This window comes from Microcaecilia unicolor, chromosome 5 (assembly GCF_901765095.1).
Source record: "Microcaecilia unicolor chromosome 5, aMicUni1.1, whole genome shotgun sequence".
Lineage (NCBI taxonomy): Eukaryota > Metazoa > Chordata > Amphibia > Gymnophiona > Siphonopidae > Microcaecilia > Microcaecilia unicolor.
This window is the reverse complement of record NC_044035.1, coordinates 255,332,309-255,357,609: the sequence shown is the minus strand read 5'-3', so window position 1 is coordinate 255,357,609 and position 25,301 is coordinate 255,332,309. Positions and strand designations below refer to the sequence as shown.

The 25,301-nt window shown below is 46.4% G+C and overlaps 1 protein-coding gene across 1 annotated transcript in view; it reads right to left on the bottom strand.

Annotated features, from left to right (window-relative positions):
• SPAG17 (sperm associated antigen 17) overlaps positions 1–25,301 on the bottom strand; it is a 994,731-nt gene that overhangs the window by 759,981 nt on the left and 209,449 nt on the right. The window contains exon 10 of the mRNA XM_030205033.1: positions 3,373–3,464. Coding sequence (XP_030060893.1) covers positions 3,373–3,464 — 92 coding nt within the window. The remainder of the gene's footprint in view (positions 1–3,372; positions 3,465–25,301) is intronic.

Sequence of the window (25,301 nt, the reverse complement as noted above, 5' to 3'; positions counted from 1 at the left end):
TGTTAAATAACTTCTGTTTTTTAAAAGAGAAAGAATGTAATTAGATGTATTATTTCTAACTAATATTGGACAATAAGTATGTTTTTCAATGAAATGATTTGACTATACACCTTATTGGCCTTGAAGAAGCCAACCAGATGATCAATGTGAAATAATGAATTAGATGAGTAACATCTGTGGATAATCAGGTTAATACCACGTTTTTTTTCTCTGTTTACTGTTTAATTGATCTCCTTATCTTGTTTCACTCTCCCTATCTAGTTGTCTAAGGAAGAGAATAGAATTACCTGACTGAAATAATTCCTACATATTATTTTCTCTGTAAAAAAAAAAGAAAAAAAAAATCAAGTCACTCTTGGACTGACCACACTGGACAAATGGGCCAATTCTTTCCACCTGAAATTAAATGCTGAAAAGACCCATTGTTTAATTTTATCGTCTCAGTATAACAAATAAAATCCTACCACTTTAAATACTCCCAACCTTTCTTTACCAATCTCAGATAGTTTGAAACTTCTAGGGATTACAATTGATCGACATTTAACACTGGAGACTCAAGTAACCAACACCATAAAGAAAATGTTTTATTCAATGTGGAAACTCAAACAAATAAAACCATTTTTTCCTCGCGATGTCTTCCACAATCTGATACAATCTATGGTCTTAGATGGATTACTGCAACGTTATATATTGTGAGCACTCTGGAGGGCTGGTACGAGGGAAAGGGGATAGTGGTTCTTTCAGCCGGCATCATCCCTGGTCTTTCAGCCCAGCTAGGAGAGCAGGGCGCCCTCTAGGGATCAAACTGCCAGGGAAAGCTGTAATGCAGGAGAAAAACTACACTCCCCAGAAGCCAGTGCAGGGTCAGCTGAACTCTCAGGAGGGGGAGGGTGGAATGACTGATTGGGAGATGAGGTCTGATCCTGGAGATGGGGAACAGCTGGTGGAGCTTGGGGAGGAGGAGGAGATGGAGTGGAATAAAGAAGAGGTAGAAGGAGAAGGTAAGGGGGAATGTATGGAGGTGGGTGGTTTAGCTCTAACCCGTGCAGACAGGGTGAGAGCTTTTGTGGCCTCAGCATTGCCCCGGTTGTGGAGTTGGGGGAAGCTGGGAGCAAAGCAGTGGGGGAGCAACTGGAAAGCACAACTTGCTACCATATTGGCTGTTCCCAAGAGGGTAGTGCTGTGGAAGGGGGGGGGGGGGGGGGGGGGAAGGGTTTTAAGACAGAAGGCAGGTGCATTTGGAACTGAACACTGTAGGAGGTGAGAGAGGAGGTGGTTCCAGCTAAATCTCCAAAACTATCTGCGGTGAAGATAGTGTGGCTGGAGGTTTGGGAGGGAGAATTTAAACAAAAGCCTGTAATTGAAAATGGATTAAAGTTTGCTGATAGTTGGAGGTGTTTAAACAAGGCTGACATCTGTAACAATAAAGAACTTGGATTGCTCTTACTGCTGGAGTGGGACTGATTTTCTCAGCAGCTGGCAAGGTGGAGAGAGAGCGCGAGCGAAAGTGCGGTGGCTGGCAAGGAAAGCAGACGGAAGCCGGTGAAAACTAAGCAGGGTCAACCCCGGCTCTCACCTGGAAGGGGGACCTGGTTACAATATGCAGGATTCAAAGAACAGCTACTCAAAAAATTACAAACGGCTCAAAATACTGCAGCAAGACTGATCTTTGGAAAACCGAAATCTGAATCTGCAAAACCACTTAGAGAAATTCTGCACTGGCTCCCCATTAAAGAACAAGTAGCCTTTAAAATATGTACACTAATCCACAGGATAATCTTCAGTGAAGTCCCAGAATATATGCTCGAGTTAACTGCCCTACCACCCAGAAACAGATCCAGTACCTCACAATCATACCTGAACTTGCACTACCCAGACTGTAATGGCATTAAATACAAGTCAATTTACGCCTCCAACTTTACATACATAGGCACTCAACTGTGGAATGCTCTACCCAAATCAGTAATATCTACCCAGAACTACCTAAACTTCAGAAAATTATTGAAATCAATATTGTTTAAGAAGGCTTATTCCCCAGGTTCAACTTAATTTGAATTAACTCTTACTATTAATAAGATCCAAGGACACTAATTACCTGTTATTTTCTTGCCTATTGCTGTTTAATTGTTATTTCCTATCTTATTCTCAATTTGTATAATTGTTCTTCTTGCACTGTAGCCTTACTACAGATTTATGTAAGCCACTTTGAGCCTGCAATCAGTGGGAAAATGTGGGATATAAATGTAATAATAAATAAATAAATAAATATCGCTAACTGGTTAACTGCTGGCACCAACCAAGCTCTGCCCATGAATCATCTTGGCACTAACCAGACAGTGTGGGGATGTTTAGTGGTGATATTCAGCAGCACTACACGGTTAGGTGCTCCTGCATATCAGAACATAGGCAGACACAAATGATTTAACCAGGTAGGAGCCTCTCCTGCCAGATGAAATTGCTTTAAATATCAGGCAGCTCGGCTTTTTGAATTTGCCTTTGTTTAAATCTGAATTCCTTTATCCTATTGGAACTTATGAAGATATTTTATCTTATTTTCTAACTTGGCTACTATTTGCAATATAGCTGTTTTTTAGTTCAAGGCTTCCTTTTTTTTTCTTGTGTTAATCTTATGTCACCATTTATTGTACTATTGTTTTATTTTCTACTGTTTACTACCAAGAACTCCTCTGTAAGGTATGATACAAAATTGAGGGACCCTTTTATTAAGGCGCGTAGATACTTACGTGCATCCAACATGCATCAAATTGGCACTACCGCCCAGCTACCACGTGCCCCGGGTGGTAATTCCATTTTTGGCATGCCTCTATTTTCTACCACGTGGCCCTTACCTGGCGGTAATCAGCAGCTGCACACGCTGCACACTTACTACCCGGTTAGCACATGAGATCTTACCGCTAAGTCAATGGGTGGTGTTAAGGTCTCAGGCTGAAAATGGACGTGTGCTGGTTTTCATTTTGCTACAAATCCATTTTCCGGCGCATTAAAAAATCCCCTTTTTTCCAGGTGCGCTCAGGAAATGGACTAGCGCACATCCAAAACACGCGCCTACACCAGTGCAGGCCACTTGTGGGCGTGCCTTAGTAAAAGGGCCCCTAAAGCAATTACCAAATGTTAATTAATTAAATATGTGGTATTCTCCCTTTATCACTAAAATTCCTAAGATATTAGAGATCTTCTTAGAGAAAGTAACATTTATAATTTCTTTAGAGAAATATATATGCAAATGCTGGAGATTTACACACTTTTCAAGCTCAATACCTCTTAATCTATAATAGTGATACATGGACATTCCTGAGACACAACCCTCTTCAAATTGATATAATGCCTGTGTTAACATGTTGATATACACACCTGCTCCAGTATACAGTGCAGTATTACAGGGATAGTGACACACTCCTCAGAAATCTGGCTCAGCAAGTCATTGTAATACCTCATGTCCACATCTGCTGGCAAAAAAAAAACTAGTTACTAATATCCATTAAGGATATACTCTCAGATTCTATATAGAGAGCCTAGAGATTTGTGCCAAAATCCAAGCAGTTTCTATAACAACATGTGTAACTTAACAAGCTAATCAGTGCTGAAAGCAGCACTTAACAAGCAATAATGAGCACTAATTGGACCTAATTAGAATTTATGCACACAACTCGTTAAGTGTATTCTGTAACGAACTGCGCTGAACTAACATGTGTAGGCAAAAGGGGTGTGACTATGGGCGTTTTGTGGGTGTTCTGAAACTTACATGCGTAGTTATAGAATATGGCCCAGTTCGTGCAAATCTACGCAATGGGATTTATGACACGTTTTTGTTGGTGTAAATGGATGCATGCAGATTCATTATTTATAGAATATGCTTAGCTGGCACTGGTTTCCAGCGTTGACTTATATATAGAATCTCACTCATAATGTGCAATATTTTGCCTTTTAACTCAAGTTAAATGGCAAAATCGTGTGTTATTCTACTGTAAACAATAATTCCACCCACAAAATTAAACAGAAATGGGAAAATTAATGACAATTTTTTATAAAAAGAAAAATGATCATGAGAGTGAAATCACATAGAACCATATACCACAGTGACAATCAAGAATTACTAATGCAACCTTCATGTGTAAAATTGGAGAACTGTTGAAAAATCAATACCAAAACTTTTATCTAAAGCGATCTCTACAGCTGCATGTAAGGGGTTCTCAAACCCCTGATCTAACTAAAAGAGACAGAAAACATAAGAACAACTTATAAGAACCTTTAAATACCTTACATTATAAACAATGCTAGACAAAAGAAAACACCCTTGTTCCAAAAATGATGGGACCAATTAGTGGAGGTTTATTTGATCATAATACATCTTGTTTAGCAAAACTGCCCTCTTACTAAGATGTTAAAAGTGGTCTGCAGTATCAGTAGCAAGGGGCTTTCCCATGCGCTGAGGTCACTCTTAGCATGGCTGTAAAATGGCCACATTTTCCATTTCTTGAATTAATGGCCACATGCTAATTTCCCAATTAACACATAGCCACTGGCGCAGGAACCTTACGACATCTATTTACTAGGAATTAAGAGTTCCCATGCAGTGGCGTACCTAGGATAGTTGAAACCCGGGGCTGCTCATTTTTTAACACCCCCCTCCAAAATCCAGTACTAGGCATACTGAGAATACAAAACACTCAGGACCTATAGAGCAATTCTACCATACTATAAGCAGTAATTTCTACAAGACACACAAGGAAAAAGAAAGAATCTTAAACACTACAGTGAGCACTAGAACATCAATTCACGTATTGTAAAACGAAACGAGACAGTACAGATCGTCGATCCTGCACAGTCAATGCCAATTGAAAGCCATGTCTTTTTCACAAACACAGATACATCCTAATCCACTATAAAATAAGTAATCATAAACTTTCTATTTAGACAAAAATTAAACTGAACCCCCAAGATGCCACACTCTGCATACAATGCACCACCACAGAAACAGAAAATGTCCCCTAGTACTGTGTAAAATATAAATTTGAAAAAACTAACAAATACCAATCACCACTTTACAAATTAACAAATAGAAATAAAACAAATATAGAAAATAAAGTAATACCATTTTATTGGACTAATACATTTAGCTTTCAGAGGCCAAAACCTCCTTCCTCAGGTCAATACAGTATAATGCTGTTACAGTATCCTATGCTGACCTGAGGAAGGGGGGTTTGTTCTCCGAACGTTAATCAAAATGTATTAAATTAGTCCAATAAAAAGATCACCTATTTACATGTTCTATTTATAAACATTTATTAACACATCTACAATATTACTTTATCCTAAAGCAAAAAAAAAAATATATATATATATATATTTTATTTAGTTTGTTGTCTCTGGTTTCTGCTTTCCTCATCTTCTTTGGGGGGAAAAGTGAATGATCTTGAGGAACTGGACATCTTAGGGTTAAAATTTATATCTTAAAAATTATAAAGAAGTTGGAAAACAACAAGGCAGGTAGTCTACCGAATCCAACATGGAAGATAAAAGACAAAAAGGCAGAACTTGTAAAAAGCACTGTCTTTTATTCAATAAAAGGCTCCCAGGTTCACAATTGTCTGTGCTTGTCATGGCCATGTTTCATCAGGAATATGGGCTGCATCAGGGGCAGAACAACTAAAAGCAAACATACAAAGATCCATACATTTACAAACATAAAAAAATCTTTAAAATATAGATAAAAGGGCAGATAAAACATGGAGGAACTCAATCTGAAACCAACATATACAAAGCTAGCTCTTGTATTAGAGCAAATAATAGCAACATAAAAGTAACTATCTAAAAGACACTTATCTCAGTAACGTACCATCTAAAAGGATGGGGGAAAAGAGACAGAGAGGCTTACCCAACTGGTTTAAAGAGCACATGTCACCTAGTCTAGTCCAGAGAATAAAACGATGTAGGCACTGTCTAGTAAAAAAGGAGAATATCCCCATGTTTAAAAACACATAACTGCTCAAAAAACATCTAAAAGATGCAATACAAAGTCTCAAGGGGTCTAGTTACATGCTGATGTACCTGGAAGCGTTTGGAAAGAGTTAAAACAAAGTTGCTATGACACCCTAGCTTATATGTCTCAGGATATTATGCATGCATAATTACTGAAAAAATTAAGTAAAACATCTCTAAAAACATTAAAAAGCAAAATTGCAGATGAGAAACCATAAAAACTTTGTAAAAAGCAGTTAATAGACAGTGCTAAAATCATAAAAAGACCTGTTTTGAAATAAAGAAGCTCTGATGACATCAAATTTAAAACACTAAAATAACCAGACTAAAACTACTTTAAAATTGCTAAAAGAAACCATCATAAAAGTCCTTAAAAATGTAAAAATAAGTTAAAATAGTGGTGGAACGTATTGAAGATGCGTGTTCCAATGACATCATCAATGTGTTCCAATAACATCATCAATACATTCCAACCACGGAAGAAGTCTCAGTATGATAAACCTAAAAAAATGCTTTAATACATTGAAAATGTATTAAAACGACTAAGAACGAAGTAAGATTAGAAATGTGGATTCTCTCAATCCATAAAAGTGAAAAATAAAACCATAAAAATCACAATAAAAAACAGGTAAACCATCTCATTAAAATGCATTACAATGTTTCAGAACCTTCTGTAACATACTGTAGAAACTGTCATAGGAAATGCTGCATATAAAACATCATCAGAACTTTCACAGATCTTCACAGGAAAACAGAAAAATCAATTTCTTGGTTCAAACCATGAGATGTCACTGTATTGAATCTGAAGATAAATCTTTGCTCAGTCTGTAACAAAAGTTTATCTAAGTCACCTCCCCTCCATGAGGGACGAGGCATACTCAGAACAAAGAAATTAAAATTTTCTTTTCCAGAGAAAAATCTTCTCATTCCACGATGTATCATGAAAAAATCTTTCTTCAAATGCCGCTATATAGAGCTTATTTCAGTAATATATAGGCATATATCCAATTTAAGGGGTGAAGGGAGTAAATAATCAATTGTTTACAGTATACTCAGCTTCAATGATATTCAATTTCAATTATATCCACATTAACAATAAACATACAAAGGTGCTTGTTGTAGGAACATCAGATTAATGTACCAACCTCTACAATGGCTATTTCTGAGCCAAGCATTTGAAGGAGAGGCGGTATCGAAATCCTCATTAAGCCCAGGTTTTTAATTATTTTACTTATTTTTTCATAGTAACAGTTACTTATCTCATTTCTATTAGACTTTTCCATTCTATCTTTAAGTCCAGTTTTAATACTTAGCTTGTCAGCAGTAGTCGCTAGTATGCGGTTTAAACATAGAGCTTGGCAATCAAGGGTGCCATGGTTGCGCCCATCACAGTGCCTTTCACGTGTTGATAGAAGGTGCCTTCAAAGCAAAAAAAAGTTTTTCTTCAAAGCAGCAGCTGCTAATTCAACAATGAACTCAATTGGAATACGTGGGTATTTATGATCTTTGCTCAGTGCTATTCCATTACTATCAAACCAGAGGACAAAGGAGGAGTGGCAGTGGTCTGGAAATGGTACATTGATGACATCATCATGATCAAGTGGAAATGTGGAGGAATTCCATGACTTCCTTAAACAACTGAATTAATATGACAGTAAAGCAAAGATACTTACCTGTAGCAGGTATTCTCTGAGGACAGCAGGCTTCATATTCTCACAAGTGGGTAGACGATCCCGCGTCGTCTGGATTGGTAGAATACCAAAGTAAAGAACGAGAGCTTTCTGGAGCGTGAGCAGCGCTCTAACGCGCATGTGCAAGTGCCTTCCCGCCTGCAGTGCGACCGCGCCTGTCAGTTTAATATAAAAGCAAAAAATGAAATAAATAAGTGAAGAAAAAACAACTCCAAGGGAAGGTGGGTGGGACTGTGAGAATATGAAGTCTGCTGTCCTCAGAGAATACTTGCTACAGGTAAGTATCTTCACTTACTCTGAGGACAAGCAGGTTTACATTCTCACAAGTGGGGAATCCCTAGCATCCAGGCTCACCCAAAACAACAAACAGTGATCAACTGGGCCTCACAATGACGACGAGGACTTAACGTAGATTAACCTGAAACAATATACAACTAGATGAAGGTGCAGCCTGGAACAGAATAAAATGGGCCTAGGAGGGTGGAATTACAGATTCTGCAACACTGACTGCCCAAACCAACTGTCACCTCGGGTATCGTGCTCAAAGCAGTAGTGAGATGTGAATGTGTGGACTGAAGACCACATCGCAACTTTGTAAATCTCTTCAATGGATGCTACCGACGCAGCAATGGCTCTAACATTATGAGCTGTGATGTGACCCTCCAAAGTCAGCCCTGCTCAGGCATAAGAGAAGGAAATGCAGTCTGCTAGCTAATTGGAATGGTGCGTTTACCGATGGTGACTCCCCTCCAGTTGGGATCAAAACAAAAAAACAACTGGGCGGACTGTTTGAAGGCTTCATCCGCTCCATATAAAATGTCAACGCTCCTCCTTGCAGTCCCAAGGTGTGCAAGATACTTTCGCCAGGATGGGAATGGGGATGGGGAAAAAATGTTGGCCAAGACAATCAACTGTTCAGATGGAACTCCAACACCACCTTCAGCAGAAACGGGTGAATGCGGAGGACTACTCTGTTGTAATGAAACTTAGTAAGGCTTAGCAAGGCTTGAAGCTTACTGACCCTATGAGCTGAAGTAACAGACACCAAGAAAACAACCTTCTAGGTCAAGTACTTCAGATGGCAGGAATTCAGTGGCTCAAAAAGAGCTTTCATCAGCCGGGTGAGAACGACTTTGAGATCCCATGACACTGGTGGAGGTTTGACAGAGGGTTTGACAAAAGCAAACCTCTCATGAAGCAAACAGCTAAAAGCTGTCCAGAGATACTGTTATGTTCCTCACCTGGCTCCAGGCCTGAGCGGCCGATTCGCCGACGAATCACGGTCCGGCAGAGATAGTCAGCCATCTTGGATGTGGTATCTCCAGGATAGGTCGGCCATCTTGGGATGGGCATCTCAGGTTGTGGCAGCCATCTTGGAGTGGGCAGCTGCAGGAAGGAAGCCCATATTTGGGCGTAGGGCTTCTCTGCTGATGGGGGGCAGCCATCTTGGATCAGCTGCACATGTTTGAGCCTGATTCCTACACTATTTAAAGCCCTGCCTCCAGTCCTTCGTTGCTTCGGCTTCTGCTGCATAGAGGTCGTGGTTCTCGTCCCGTGTTTCTGGACGGCTACCTTGTTCCTGTGTTTCCTATGTACCAGACCTTGGATTGTTTCTTGACTTTGCGTTGTGTTGCTGCCTGCCCAGACCTCGGACTGTTTCCTGATTACTTGCTGCACTGCTGACTCCTTTGTTCCTGGACTGTGTTTACTCCCGCCTGTCGGATCGGTGGCCGTGCAACCCCGCCGGTTTCAGAAGTCCTGGTGGCTGCCCGCACCTGAGGGCTCAAATCTCAGGGAACGGCGGTCGCTTACCAGGTGAAGCTAGGGGTTGTCTGGCTGCCTGACCGAGTGCGGTGTCACTCCACCTTCGCCGTGCTCAGTCGGGGCACAAGGGCTCACATTTGCCAGGTCATAACAGTAAGCCGAAGCCATGAGCTCGCTAGACAAAACCGAGCTTTCCAACCTGGCTCAGGTATTGCACCAGCAGCAGGCTCAATTGACACACTTGTCCAGTGTATTGCAGGATGTCTGCAACCAGCGTTCCAGCCGCAGGCGTCTGCGGGCCCGCCTATCCCTAGGGCGGAGGCGCCCGCCACACGGTTGCGTCTCCCTGAGCCGCCGCGCTTCGACGGGACTTCCGACAGCATGCCGGGGGTTCCTTAACCAGTGTCAAATTCTGTTTGAGCTGCAACCGAAGGCCTTCCCATCTAAAAAAATAAAAGTAACTTACACCATCTCCCTGATGTCTGGGGCTGCGCTGGCTTGGGCGTCCCCGCTATGGGAACAGCGGAGTCCGGTTCTGGCGAACCTAGAGGAGTTCTTGCGGCAGTTCCGGAGGGTCTTGACGTGCCTGGCCGCCTTCTTCTGCCTCGGGGAGTTGCTGCGGATCCAGCAGGGCTCCGGGTCGGTCGGGGTGTATGCCGTCTGATTCCGCACCTTGGCCGCGGAGCTCAGGTGGAACCAGAGGCGTTAATGGCCATTTTCTGGCAGGGTTTGGACGGTCAAATAAAGGATGAGTTGGCCGGCAGAGAGATTCCCGCTACTTGGACGCCCTTATTGCACTATGCACGAGAATCGATATCCGGTTCCAGGAGCGAGCCCAGGAGGAGGCCATGCAGCTGGTGAGGCAGAGAGCCAGAGGTCGGTCCCGTCGCCCAGAGACACCTAGGTCCCCTCGAGGAGGGTTCGGAAGGAACCAAGGAGGAACCCATGGTCATGGGGCGGCATCGCCTGTCCAAGGAGGAGAGGGCCCATCATCTCCGAAAGCATCTATGCTTGTTACTGTGGGGAGGGCCGGCCATCTCACGTGCACCTGCCCAAACAAGCCTGGGAGGTCGGGAAATGCTCTCGGACCCGAGCCTTATGAGGGGGTGGCTCTGGGCCAGCTGTTTGCCCTTCCCGACCATTTTCTCTCTGTTCCGGTATTTGCTCCAAGGAGAAGGTTTCCAGGTCCATACGAGGGCCTTACTGGACTCAGGGGCAGGAGGGAATTTTCATTGTCGCTGAGTTCCTGTCACAGCTGGGTGCGCCACCGTGCCCTGCCAACCGGAGCTCCGGTTTACCTCTATCCAGGGGGATAGCCTTCCTTGAACCGTCACCCGGATCTCCCTCGCCCCTGTGTAGCAGGTGGGGGAGTTACATCAGGAGAAGATCCAGTTCCTGGTGCTCGCCCGAGCCATTCCACCCAGTGATCCCTGGCCTGCCCTGGCTTCGTCTACACGCCCCAGTGATCGACTGGTCCACCGGAGAGATTGGGCAAGGGGTTCGAGATGTGGCCAGCACTGTCTCCAGCCAGTCAAGCCACTCCTGCCACTCTGCTCAGCTCAGCTTCCGACCTTACAGGAATCACCTGGGCTGCCCAAAGACTATCAGGATTTCCATGATGTGTTCAGTGCCGGGCAGCGGACATGCTGCCTCCTCATCGGTCTTTCGACTGCGCCACTGACTTGCTGCTAGGAACTAATCCGGCCAGAGGACGCCTGTTACACCTTGTCTCGGGTAGAGTCCCGAGCCATGAGGGACTATATCCAAGAAAATCTTCACAAGGGGTTTATCCAAGCCTCCACTTCTCGGGCTGGGGCCGGTTTCTTCTTTGTCTTGAAGAAGAACGGGTCGCTCCACCCGTGCATTGACTACCCGGGGGGTTTGAATGAAATTACCATCAAGAACTGGTATCCGCTTCCACTCATCCCGGAACTATTTGACCGGCTTCAAGGGGGCCAAGATATTCACCAAGTTGGATCTACGTGGGGCCTACAACCTGGTGCGGATCTGGAAGGGAGATGAGTGGAAGACGGCCTTTAATACCCATGAAGGGCACTTCGAATACCGGCTAATGCCGTTCGGACTCTGCAATGCCCCGGCAGTCTTCCAGAACTTTGTGAATTTCATTTTCAGGACCTGCTCTACTCCTCCATGATTGTCTATCTGGATGATATTCTGATTTTTTTCCTCTTCTCTGCCACAAGCATGTCACCCATGTCCGCACAGTGCTCCAGTGCCTTCGAGAGCATCGGCTGTATGCCAAGTTGGAGGAAGTGTGTGTTCCACCAACAGAGTCTGCCTTTCCTGGGGTTATATCGTTTCTTCCACCGGCTTACAGATGGATCCGGGTAAGGTGACGGCGATTCGAGACTGGCCAGCTCCCCAGGGTCTGCGGGCCTTGCAGAGGTTCCTGGGGTTCGCAAACTACTACCGGCAGTTCATCCAGAACTACTCCATTATCACAGGCTCCGCTGACGGCCCTCACGAGGAAGGGCGCAGATACGAGGAATTGGATGCCGGAGGCATTCGCCGGCATTCAACAACCCTGAAGAAGGCCTTCCTTTCTGCTCCGGTACTCCGCAGTCCCTGATCCGACTCAGCCTTTCCTGGTGGAGGTGGACGCATCCTCCTTGGAGTAGGGGCAGTGCTTTCCCAGACGTTGGCAGCCGGGAAGAAACATCCCTGTTTTTTTCTTTTCTCGCAAGTTCACCCCGTGGAGCGGAACTATACGGTGGGGATCGGGAGCTGCTGGCACTGAAGTTGGCCTTTGAGGAGTGGCGATACTAGTTAGAAGGAGCTGGCACATCCAGTGACTGTAATAACTGATCACAAGAATCTACTGTACCTACAGAATGCCACCAGACTGATCCTCGCCAGGCGCGGTGGTCGCTGTTCTTTGCCCGGTTTGATTTCCATCTGATCTTCAGGCCGGGGGGAGAAGAACGTCCAGGCGGATGCCCTCTCCCGCAGTTTCGAGGTTCCCGAGGACCAGGAGGAACCCTACCCCGGTGTTGAATCCGGCCTGTATCTCTCCATGCCCGGGGCCAGTGCCGCGTGCCAGAAGGCGGTGCCGGTGGGGTCTCCATAGGAAGGTGCTCCGCTGGGGGCACGCTTCAGAGTTTGCCGGACATTTCGGGTTTCACCAAGACTCTCCATCTCATCTCCCGGTTCTATTGGTGGCCTCGGATGGCGCAGGATGTTCAGCTGTATGTGTCCACCTGTCCAGTGTGCGCCCGAACTAAGAGTTCCCATCAAAAGAGGTGGGGTCTTATGCAACCCATGCCAGTACCCACAGCAGCCATGAGAGGATTTTGTCCAAGGACTTTATCACGGACCTGCCGCCTTCGCAGGGCAACACGGTCATCTGGGTGGTGATTGACCGGTTTTCCAAGATGGCCCCACTTCATTCCTATGAAGTCCTTACCCACTGCTGCTAACCTAGCCGCTAGCTTCATCACCCACATCTTCCGGCTCCATGGACTAACCTCTGAGGATCATTAGCGACCCAAGGCTCACAGTTTCACCTCGCGTTTCTGGAGAGCCTTGTGTTCAGCTTTTGGGGTATCTACTCTATTCTCATCTGCCTACCACCCACAGAACAACGGTATGGTGGAGCGGGTCAAACGATGGTGAAGGCGTTCCTCCGGGCCTTACTCAAATCAGCACCAGGATGACTGGGCTACCCTACTGCCCTGGGAGGAGTTCGCCTATAACAACAGTCTGCATTCAGCCTCACGGACTACCCCGTTCAACACCATCTACGGACGCCACCCCCGCGCCTACCTCCGCCCATTTCCCCCGCGGAGGTTTCCACCTCAGGTACAACCCACAGTTTGTGCGCTTCAGGATGCCTGGAAGAAGGTCCAAGAGCAGCTGAGATGGGCAGCGGGTCAAGGCCAAGGAGACTTACGACCACCGGAGACAAGTGGCTCCCACGTTCCTGCCGGGAGAGAAGGTTATGGTTGAGTACCCTATATCTGAAGTTGAGGCTCCCTTCTCTGAAGTTTGCTCCCCGGTTCATTGGACCTTTGCCATGCGCTCCAGGGTAGGAGAAGTGACTTACCGGTTGCACCTACCCAGCCAACTCCAGGTGCACAGTGCTTTCCATGTGTCGCTCTTGAAACCCTTCCGCAGGTCCAAGTGGCATCCCGAACCCAAGGAGGGTGGTCGTGCCTGAGAGTGACCCGGATCCCGAGTACGAGGTAGATCGCATCCTGGACTCGAAGCTGCGGGGAGGAAAGCTATTCTACCTCTTGTCCTGGAAGCACTTCGGCCCTGAAGACAAACTCCTGGGAGCCAGCCACTAATGTGCATGCTCCAGACCTGGTCCGGGAGTTCCATGCGCTTCATCCTACTCAGCCAGGGAGAAGGGGGAGGCTTCTGGGGGATACTGTTATGTTCCTCACCTGGCTCCAGGCCTGCGCGGCCGATTCGCGGTCCGGCGGAGATAGTCGGCCATCTTGGATGTGGTATCTCCAGGATAGGTCGGCTTTCTTGGGATGGGCATCTCAGGTTGTGGCAGCCATCTTGGAGTGGGCAGCTGCAGGAAGGAAGCCCATATTTGGGCGTAGAGCTTCTCTGCTGATGGGGGCAGCCATCTTGGATCAGCTGCACATGTTTGAGCCTGATTCCTACACTATTTAAAGCCCTGCCTCCAGTCCTTCGTTGCTTCGACTTCTGCTGCATAGAGGTCGTGGTTCTCGTCCGTGTTCTTGGACGGCTACCTTGTTTCCTGTGTTTCCTGTGTACCAGACCTTGGATTGTTTCTTGACTTCGCGTTGTGTTGCTGCCTGCCAAGACCTCGGACTGTTTCCTGATTACTCGCTGCACTGCTGACCCCTTTGTTCCTGGACTGTGTTTACTCCCATCTGTCGGGTCGGTGGCCGTGCAACCCTGCCGGTTCCAGAATTCCTGGTGGCTGCCCACACCTGAGGGCTCAACTCTCAGGGAACAGCGGTCGCTTCCCAGGTGAAGCTAGGGGTTGTCTGGCTGCCTGACCGAGTGTGGTGTCACTCCATCTTCGCCGTGCTCAGTCAGGGCACAAGGGCTCACACTACAGGTCATAACAGATAGGCTTACCTTCTACACGCTGATGATAAGCACTAATTGCACTAAGGTGAACCCTTACGGAGTTGGTCTTAAGACCAGACTCTGGTAAGTGCAGAAGGTATTGAAGCAGGGTCTGTGTAGGACAAGAAAGGGGATCTATGGCCTTGCTGTCACACCAGATGGCAAAACCTCCTCCATTTAAAAGAATAACACCTCTTAGTGGAATCTTTCCTGGAAGCCAGCAAGACCCGGGAGACACTCTCCGAAAGAACTAAGGAAGCAAATTCTAGGCTCTCAACATCCAGGCCATAAGAGCCAGAGACTGGAGATTGGGATGTAGTAGCGGCCCCTCGTTCTGTGTGATGAGGGTCGGAAAACACTCCAATCTCCACAGTTCTTCGGAGGACAATTGCAGAAGAAGATGGAAACAAATCTGCCGTGGCTAACAGGGCGTGATTAGAACCCCATTCTCTATTTCTGTCGACAACAATCTCATTCTTCCTGACTCATCTGCTCGTAACCTTGGGGTCATCTTCGACTCCTCCCTCTCCTTCTCTGCACATATTCAACAGATTGCTAAAACCTGTCGTTTCTTCCTTGATAATATCGCCAAAATTCGCCCTTTCCTTTCTGAACACGCTATCAGAACCCTCATCCACACTCTCATCACCTCTCACTTAGATTACTGCAACTTGCTTCTCACAGGTCTTCCACTCAGCTCTCCTCTTCAATCTGTTCAAAATTCTGCTGCACGACTAATATTTCGCCAAAGTCATTATGCCTACATCAGCCCTCTCCTGAAGTCACTTCACTGGCTCCCTATCCGTTTCCGTATAAAATTCAAGCTCCTCTTATTGACTTGTAAGTGCATTCACTCTGCAGCCCCTCACTACATCTCCACTCTCATCTCTCCCTACACTCCTTCCCAGGAACTCCGTTCACTAGGCAAATCTCTCCTAATTGCACCCTTCTCCTCAAATGCTAACTCCAGACTCCGTTCCTTTTATCTCGCCGCACCTTATGGTTGGAATAGGCTTCCTGAGCCGTTACGTCTAGCTCCATCCCTGGCCGCCTTCAAATCCGGGCTAAAGGCCTACTGTTTGATGCTGCTTTTGATTCCTAACTTGTCACTTGCTCATAACCTTTATCTTCTTCCTCTCTTCAATAGTCCCTTCCCTATGTGTCCTTCTATCTGTCCTACCCTTATCCTTATTGGTCCTGTCTGTCTGTCCTGATTTAGATTGTAAGCTCTTTGAGAAGGGACTGTCTTTTCTTCAATATTCAATTGTGAAGCGCTGCGTACGACTGGTAGCGCTATAGAAAATGATTTTATAGTAGTAGTAGTAATAGAGGATACGCATACAGAAGGTCTGTCCCCAATGAAGGAGAAAGGCATCTGACGCTAGTCTGTCAATGGGCCTGAAGCCTGGAACAGAACTGAGGGACTTTGTGATTGAGTTCGGTGGCAAAAAGATCCACTGAGGGGGTGCCACCACGCTCGGAAGATCGTCCGGTCTAAGCCCATATTGATGAGACCATACTGATGTTGCATTACCCTGCTCAGCCTGTCAGCCAGGCCACTGGTTACACCCGCCAGATAGTTGGCCTTGGAGAAACATGCCGTGACGGTACGCCCAAAGTAACAACTGGATGACTTCCTGACACAGAGAGCGAGATCCAGTGCCCCCTGCTTGTTGATGTATACATCGCAACCTGATTGTCTAAATTAGAATAATTTGATGGGACAGCCGGTCTCTGAAAGCCTTTAGAGCATTCCAGATAGCTCAGAGCTCCAGGAGATTGATCTGAAGACTCGTTTCCTGGAGGGACCAAGCTCCTTGGGTGTGAAGCCCATCTACATGAACTCCACAACCTTGGAGAGATGCATACGTCGTCAGCACCTTCTTCGGCTGAGGAATTTGGAGTGGGAGTCCCAAGGTCAAATTGAGTCAAATTGTCCACCATTGAAGAGAGCACACCAGCTCCGGGGACACTTGGATGACATCTCTAGGCTGCCCGTGGCTTGAAACCATGAGAAGGCAGGGTCCATTAAGCAGATCTCATGTGGAGATGTGTCATGGGAGTAACATAGACAGTGGAAGCCATGTGGTCCAGTAATCTCAACATCTGCCGAGCTGTGACCTGCTGCGACGTCCGAAACCTTACCTTGGACGCAAGCAGTGGTGTACCAAGGGGGGAGGCAGTGGGGGCGCTCCGCCCCGGGTGCACGCCACTGGGGGGTGCCACGGCGCGCGCCTGTGGGCTCTGACTCACTAACTTCACTCGTTCACTGCAGCTCCCTCTGCCCCGGAACAGGTTACTTCCTGTTCCGGGGCAGAGGGAGCTGCAACGAACGAGCGAAGTTAGCGAAGTCGGAGCCCACAGGCACGCGCCGCGGCACCCCCCCCCCAGCAGTGTGCACCTGGGGGGGTGTCATTTCGCTGGGGGGGGGAAGGTGTCATCTCGCAGGTGGGGGGGCGCGCTGCACCCGGGGGGGGGGCGCATCGGTGATCCGCTCCGGGTGCCATCCAGGCTAGGAACGCCACTGGACGTAAGGGAGAGAATGTGTCCGCACGCATCTTTCGAATGTATGCCTGGACAGTCCTGGTATCAAGCAGGCTTATATGAATTCTAATTGTTGAGCCTGATGGAGGTGGGATTTGGGGTAGTTTACAACAAAAACTAGTAGCTCACGCACCCCGAATACTCATCTGCATGGACTCCTGAGCACCTTCCTCCAAGGTGCTCTTCACCAGCCAATTGTCCAGATAAGGGAACATATGTCTGCATTGTGACACCGTGACTACTGCTAGACATTTGTAAAAACCCTGGGAGCTGACGCAAGGCCAAAAGGCAACACACGGAATTGAAGTGAGGTGTTCCCAGCTGAAACTAAAGAACTTTCTGTGGGATGGAAGTATCGGGATGTGATTGTATGCATCCTTCAAGTCCAGAGAGCATAGCCAATTGTTTTTCTGAATCATGGGAGAAGGGTGGCCCAGGGAAACAACTCTGAATTTTTCTCGGGACTAGGAATTTGTTCAGGGCCCTTAGGTCTAGGATGGGGCACATCCCCCCCTTTTTCTGCACAAGGAAGTACCTGGAATAGAATCCCTGCCATTCCTCCCCTGGTGGAACAGGTTCGACCACATGGGCCTTTAGAAGGGCGGTTGAGTTCCTGCCTGTGCTGAGAGCTGAAAGAATGAGCTCCCGGTGGGCAATTTGGAGGTTTGGAAAGCAAATTGAGGGTGTATCCGAGATGGACTATTTGAAGAACCCACCGGTTGGAGGCTTTGAGAGGGCACCTTTGGTGAAAAAAACTTTAACCTCACCCCCGACCGGCAAGTCGTCCGGAACAGACATTTTGAACACGGCTCTGCTCTGCTGGAGCCAGTCAAAAGCTCATCCCTTGCTTTTGCTGTGGAGCAGCAGGGGCTTTAGGCACACACTGTTGACGAGAATGAGCCTGAGTAGGCTGGCGAGCCGCAGGATTATACCCATGCCTAGAATAGTAATAGGGGGCACTCCGCGACCTACCAAAATACCTCCTGGATGAAGAGGCAGTAGCAGAAGATGCCTGGCAGGAGAGAGAGAAGACACAGTATCAGTGTGCTTCTTGATCTGGTCAGCCACCTCTTCGACCTTCTCTCCATAAAGACTATCCCCCAGGCAAGGGGGCATCCGCCATCCTCTGCTGGACCGACTGGCCCAGGTCAGAAACACGCAGCCATGAGAGTCTGCGCATTACCATACCTTGGGCAGAGATTCTGGATGTCACATCAAATGTGTCGTAAGTGCCCCTGGCCAAGAACTTGTGACATGCCTTCTGCTGCTTGACCAACTGGCGAAACGGCTCGGCCTGCTCCGGAGGGAGCACATTGACCAAGTCTGACAGCTGCCTCACCGAGCACCGCAAGTAAACGCTCGTGAAGAGTAGTAAGGACTGAATACGGGCGATAAGCATAGCGGCCTAATACATCTTTCTCCCAAAAGAGTCCAGGGTTCTAGCTGAGGCATAGTCCCTAGTACTCCTAGCCTTTTGAGAGCGGCAATCCACCACCATGGAGTCGTGGGGTAACTGAGACCTCACCATTCCAGGTTCCCCGTGGATCCGATATTGGGTGTCAATCTTCTAGGGACCACAGGGACATACAGAGAGGACAACCAGTTCCTGTCAAGGACTGCCTTGAGTACCTTGTGGAGAGGAACCGTCACTGCCTCCTTAGGTGGAGAGGTGTAGTCCAGGACCTCAAGCATCTTGGCCTTGGGCTTATCCTCCACTTCTATGGGGAATAGAATTGCCTCAGCCATTTCCCATACAAAAGAGATGAAGGAGAGGCTCTCTGGTGGAGGGGAAGGCTCAGAAGGGATTCCATAGGACTAAGTACCTGGGATCTTCCTCTGATTCCTAAGAGCATTCTTCTTCAGTATCAGACAGTACTTCACTGAGGGATGTCCAAGACCGGGCTGCCTCGATGTCGAGGATCCATGCCCTCGAGAATGGCGTCTAGGAGTTGGATCCCACCTCGACTCCAGCAAAGGTTCCTCCACCGACGTTGAAGGGGTACGGGCCTGGGTGGCAATCGACACTAGGGCGCCAGCGTCAGAGGCCCACAGTGGGTTGAGGGCCAAGCAGGGCAGAGATGCAGGCACCCCCATGCTGATGCACGTCGCTGCATCAATTCCTCCAAAAGCTCAGGGAGCAAGGCCACATACGCTCGTCAGGAGCCACCATTGGTAAAGGCTGAGGTGCTGGTTGGAGCTCAGGTTGTCGAATCGCCTGGGGTGCAGGAGTAGGATCCCGGCTTCTGAGAGATGTACGCATCAGCACCTCTCGAATGGAGGGGGAGTGATATTCCCGGCATTGATGCTTCTCGGTTGCCAAGTCACTTGGCGTCCCAGAGCTCCCGGCACCGTGTGTCAAAGGACATCAGTGACGGTGCTTCTTGGCCTTTGCCCAATGCACATCACCCAAGCTCCTTGGTGCCAAGGATGACGTCGAATCCTCCTGTCGCCTCGGGGTCAGGTGTGACGATGGACAGTCCCGGGGAGCCTGCATAGCAGGAGGCCTCAAGGCAGGTGGAAACCCAATCGATGCCTCACTGCTCCCAGTGTCTAGGGGTCTCACAGCAGGCATTCCTATCTCGACTCCAGATGCTGGTGCCTTACTCAACATCGACGCCAGCCGACTTCGATGCTGATAATGACATCGAAGAACTGGACTGGACTCCAAAAAGTTTCTCACGTTGAGCCTCTCGGGAAATTTGGGTTCTTTTCTTCATACTAAGACAAATGATACAATTTGCTGGGTTATGGTCGGGCCCGAGACACTGAATACACCAAGAATATGTGTCAGTACCCGAGATGGTCCGGTTGCATCGAGTACAACATTTGAAGCCGCTGGGGTCCTGGTGTGCCAGTTTATGTGAACCCCGGGGGGTAGTACTGAAAGATGCTGAGCCAACAGATCTATTGGACTGTTTGCAGAAAGTGCCAGTAGAGAGAGGAAAGAAAGTTAGTGCCGCAGGAAGGTGAGGCTGGATCTTGCTGCATGCCTACAGAAAAATAGATGAACGTAATGCAGAGCTATATGAAAAATTGGCTAAACAGACTCAACAAATAACTGAGTTACAAAATGGGTTTACATTAGCACAGACACATCTGGAGGAGGAATAGGATCCTGATTAGTGGGATGAGAATATATTTGATTCCTCTGGTACCTCTATAGATGAGGATAACCCTGAGAAAAATGTTAAAATGAACCCAGTATTGCGACGAAAAATATTAGTACACCAGCTAATCCACAAGGGACAGAGCAGTAAATTACAGAGGATTTTATTCAGCAGGAAGTGCAAGATTTATTAGAACGATTCAAACAATGACCCGGTGAACCTCTAATTGGGTGGCTGGTGGTGTTTATTTGAAATGAGCACTGGAGCGTTAGCACAGATGCACAGGATGCTGCCAAATTCAGACCCCTATCAATGAACCAGTTATTCAAGATATGTTTCTGTAGTATAGGGGACAACAAATGACTAATATTTTAGCGTTAGCTGCAGAAGGGGCATCACATAAATATGCTTTAGAATCAGACTGGCCAAATACAGAGAAAGGATGGTTCACTTTAAAAGATGCTATACAAAAATTAAAAGAAGAAGCTATGAAAACTGCAGTAGTGACCAAACTCCTGAGGATATGTTACAAATAGGCTTAAATGTACCATTGCACAATAGGATGATAAAAACAGCCCCTCCTGCATATAAAACAGTGATCATGACATTAATGAACACCGCCAAACTGCTCCTAATAATCTACTCCCTATCCCTAATTCACCACACATTCAGGGCCGGTCTTAGGCAGAGGCGACCGAGGCGGCCGTATAGGGCCCTGCGCTTAGGGGGGCCCCGCGCGGTGCACCTCAACTCTGCCTCTCCCTGAGTCCGACCCCCGCTCGCTCGGACCGCATGCGGCACGGCATCCGCATCATCATGATTGATCCCGCGCCGATTCGCTCAGTGCCCCCCCACTCAGCCCGCCGTCAGCTCTCTTGCGAGTTTCACCACGCCCCCAGTGAAGTCCCAGCAGCAGGCAGCAGCACAATGTGCAGAACTCGACGGCCTGGCCCCGACACAGAAGACAGACAGTTGCAGGCTTGCAGCAGGCACGACGAACGTCTCACCCCAGCTTCCTTCCGTCTTCTTGCTCAATTATGTCCCGCCTCCTTTGATGGTGTTTTCTGTTTCCGGACTGCGAGGGCAGGCGGGAGACGAGTCATTGAGCGGGAAGGGAAGGAGCTGGAGCGTGGTCAAAGCCTGAGCCATCGTCAATTCGCTGGGCCCTGGGAGTTGAAGTGCGGCAGTGGCAGTGCTGAGTCCGAAGAAAGTCTCAAGTGAAGTGGAGCAGCACAAGCAGTGAGCACCCACACCCACCCACCACCGCCACCTGGAGGAGCAACGAGCAAGTTTGCCCAGTGATTTGGAAGGTATGATTGATGATGCAGACTTTTGGTTGAGACTGAGACATCATCAAGTTCTTTCTGGAACCCAGGCTGAGGCTGCATGTGTGCTTAGGTGTTAGAAGAAGCTTAGCTCTGGTCTCTGGAGTCAAACCCAGGTGGTCTTCTATTAGCAGATTAACTGTCTCTGTCTGGGCTGGGCTGGCCTCTAACCAAACTTTTATTGCACAAAGATTCTTTAAATACCATAAGACAGTGGCTCTTTATTTAATTATTTAAAATAAAACCAAACCAAGTTAACATGGAACCAGATTTTGTTGGTGGCAAGTTTCATAACTCACAAAACAACTAACAATAGAAAATGTTTCATGATAGCATTGGCTTATTATTTCAGTCAGTTTTTTTGTACAAGTTTAGCTTCATTTGTCTTTATTTGAAATTTCATAAATAAAAAAAATTTCTAAAAATGTAATAATCTTATCAATGGGGCGGGGCTATGGTGGGGGAGGAGCTATGGTGGGGCCCCACCAAATTGGTCTGCATAGGGCCCCGCACTTGCTAAGACCGGCCCTGCACACATTAACCACCCCCCTCACTGACACCAACCATTCACCCACAATACACAAACCCTGCAGACCACCCAGATATAATACACCTCACCAAAAGAACAACAACCAAATCAACGGAAGATCTACCACACATGGACAAAATCAACACAAAGCAAAGAAAGGACACAACAAACCCAGACTCCAAGAGAATAGACAACTAATAAAAATTAACACAACTTCGAACCTAACTGACCCCTACCAAACAATTCAGGTGGGATACATAAACGCCAGATCAATAGTCAACAAAACAACGATAATAACAGACTGGATTATGACAGATATCCTCGACCTTCTATTCATTAGCGAAACCTGGATACACAATCTTAAGGATCCCATAATCCTAGATCTATGCCCCCCCAGCACTGAAACTGTACTAGTAACACTTCTATCAAGCTTCAAGCAAGAAATAGCACTAGGGGGTAGCATTCTGTTACTGCAATTTGACTTATCAAGTGCTTTTGACATGGTGGACCACGCCATCCTGTTAAGACTTCTTGACTACTTTGGTGTTGGCGGGCATGTCCTAGCCTGGCTAGCAAGTTTCTTAACCACCAGGACCTACCAAGTGAAGTCCAACTCACGGTTATCCTCTCCATGGCACCAAATCTGTGGAGTGCTCCAAGGCTCGTCGCTCTCCCCTACTCTCTTTAACATAATGCTAATTCCCCTAGCAGCAGCTCTTTCGAAACTTGGAGTCCACCCATTCATCTATGCAGACGATGTCACTATTTACATCCCATTTCGTACAAGCTTCACCGAAATCACTGATGACATCAGCCTTGGAATAAACACCATGCTCACATGGGCCAATGCCTTTAAGTTAAAACTTAACACCGAGAAAACTCACTGCCTCGTTCTTGCCTCTCCCTTTAATAAATTACGACCCACTACCTTATCCATACCAGGCTTTACCTTACCCATCTCTGAGAGCCTACGTATACTAGGAGTTACTGTAGATCGGAACTTAGCGCTACTAGATCATGCCATCTCAACCACCAAAAAGCGTTCTCCTCTCTCTGGAAGCTAAAGCGAGTGAAACCTTATTTCCCGAGAGGAGTATTTTGCAATCTGGTCAGATCGCTAGTCCTAAACCGGCTAGATTACTGCAATGGCATATATGCAGGATGCACAACCGTACTCCTAAAGAAGCTACAAACCGTACAAACACAGCAGCTTGACTCATCTATGGAGTATCAAAGTTCACCAGTTCCAGACCGCTTCGCGAGAAGTTGCACTGGCTTCTCATACAAGAGCGAATAAATTTCAAAATCTGTGCCCTTGTCCACAAGATTCTCTATGGAGCAGCCCCAGCGTACATGGATGCCCTTGTCCACCTACCACCCAGAAACTCAGAAAGAACTTCCCGTTCTTACTTAAACCTCCATTACCCAGCGTGTTCTAGACTCAGATATAAAACCATGTATGCTTCCACCTTTTCCTACGTTAGTACACACTTGTGGAATGCACTACCCAAATCAGTGAATACGGTTCAGGATCACCTGACTTTTAGGAAGTCACTTAAGACCTACTTATTTGGGCAAGTGTACCCTAAAGATCCTGCCCTGCCTCACTGACCACAGGACACTGCTCTAATGGACGGACCCATTTCTTTACCCTTAACCCTCCAACCTACTTATTGCTTTCCATTTATTGTATTCGCCTGTTTTTTATCTAACTATTGTAAGCCACATTGAGCCTGCCAGCGGTGGGAAATTGTGGGATATAAGTGCTGTAAAATAAATAAAATCACTCACTGGACAAGGAAAGAAAAAAGAGGAGGAGGCATAGCTCTAATCCACAGATCCAACTTCACCGTAACAACAATAGCTTAATCCATTACCCCCCAACTTGAAATCGCCTCAGTCAGAATCAACCACACAAACTTGCTCGATCACCTAAACGCTGTCCTGTTTTTTTTTAATCATTTATTTATAATTTTTCATTTTACAAGGGTCACTTGCAAACAGTAATACAGAGATGACTGTACATTAATACAATATTAGAGGAAAACAATCTCAACTAGATAAATGGATTATATTTATTTGTAGCATTTGTATCCCACATTTTCCCACCAATTTGCAAGCTCAATGTGGCTTACATTTGCCGTAGTGGCGGATGCCATTTCCGGGTAACAGAATTACAAATGATAATGCGTTAATGTGCATACATACATGGTAACATACATGGATCATAGCATAAGTGGTACAGATCATGGTGTATATATATATTATACCAAGTGCATACATATATGGTAGAGAAGAATGCATTATGATATAGCATGAAGGTTCCTGATTTATACATTGGATTGTAACGTACTTTAGGTCATCGACTAAGGAGAGGCCATGTTTGACATAAGGATAGAAGTGATGTTATTTGTTCATTAGTACCAAAGAGGTTGATCAGTCAAGTGATAAGATTTCGAATTTGTCTAGTTCGTGTGTGTCTTATTATTTAATTTTAAGATGGATGTTTGTGATATGCCTTCTTGAACAGATCTGCTTTCAGTAGTTTTCGGAAGATGGTTAGGTCTTTCGTTGTTTTTATGGTCTTCGGTAGTGCATTCTTTCTCTTTCTTAGACCACAAAATAAATATGGAGAGTGAAACAAGACAAGGAGATCAATTAAACAACAGTAAACAAAGAAAACATGGTATTGACCTGATTATCCCCAGTTATTATTTATCTGAATCATTATTCTACATTGATCGTCTGGTTGGCTTCTTCAAACCCAAAACGGTGTATAGTCAATTTATTTCGTTGGAAACATACTTATTGTCCAATATTAGTGGAAATAATACACCTGATTTCATTTTTTTCTCTTTTAAAACCAGAAATTATTTAACAATAGAAACACTTGAGTCTCTAATCCAATTCCCACTGATAAAGGTAATCCCAGTTTCACAGGCTTCACTCCTTTTGAATTAATATACTAAGAGGAATCATTTCAGAGGAAAAAACTTTAGGTGTCATATCCGAAACTCTGGGAAAACAACAATCTTGATATTAATCATCTGTAATAATATTCATTTTGTTCAAATTTTTCTGGTCCTGTTTTATAGGCCACCAGATAACTGGCATGAATGTCAACCACACTTCATGGACTTCATATCGAATGCATGTGTATCTAACTCCAACCTACTTATAATAGGGGACATAAACCTACACCTAGAAGACCCAAACTCAACTAATGCAAGTGAATGCAAGGATTTCCTCCAACTATGGGACCTCAATTGGC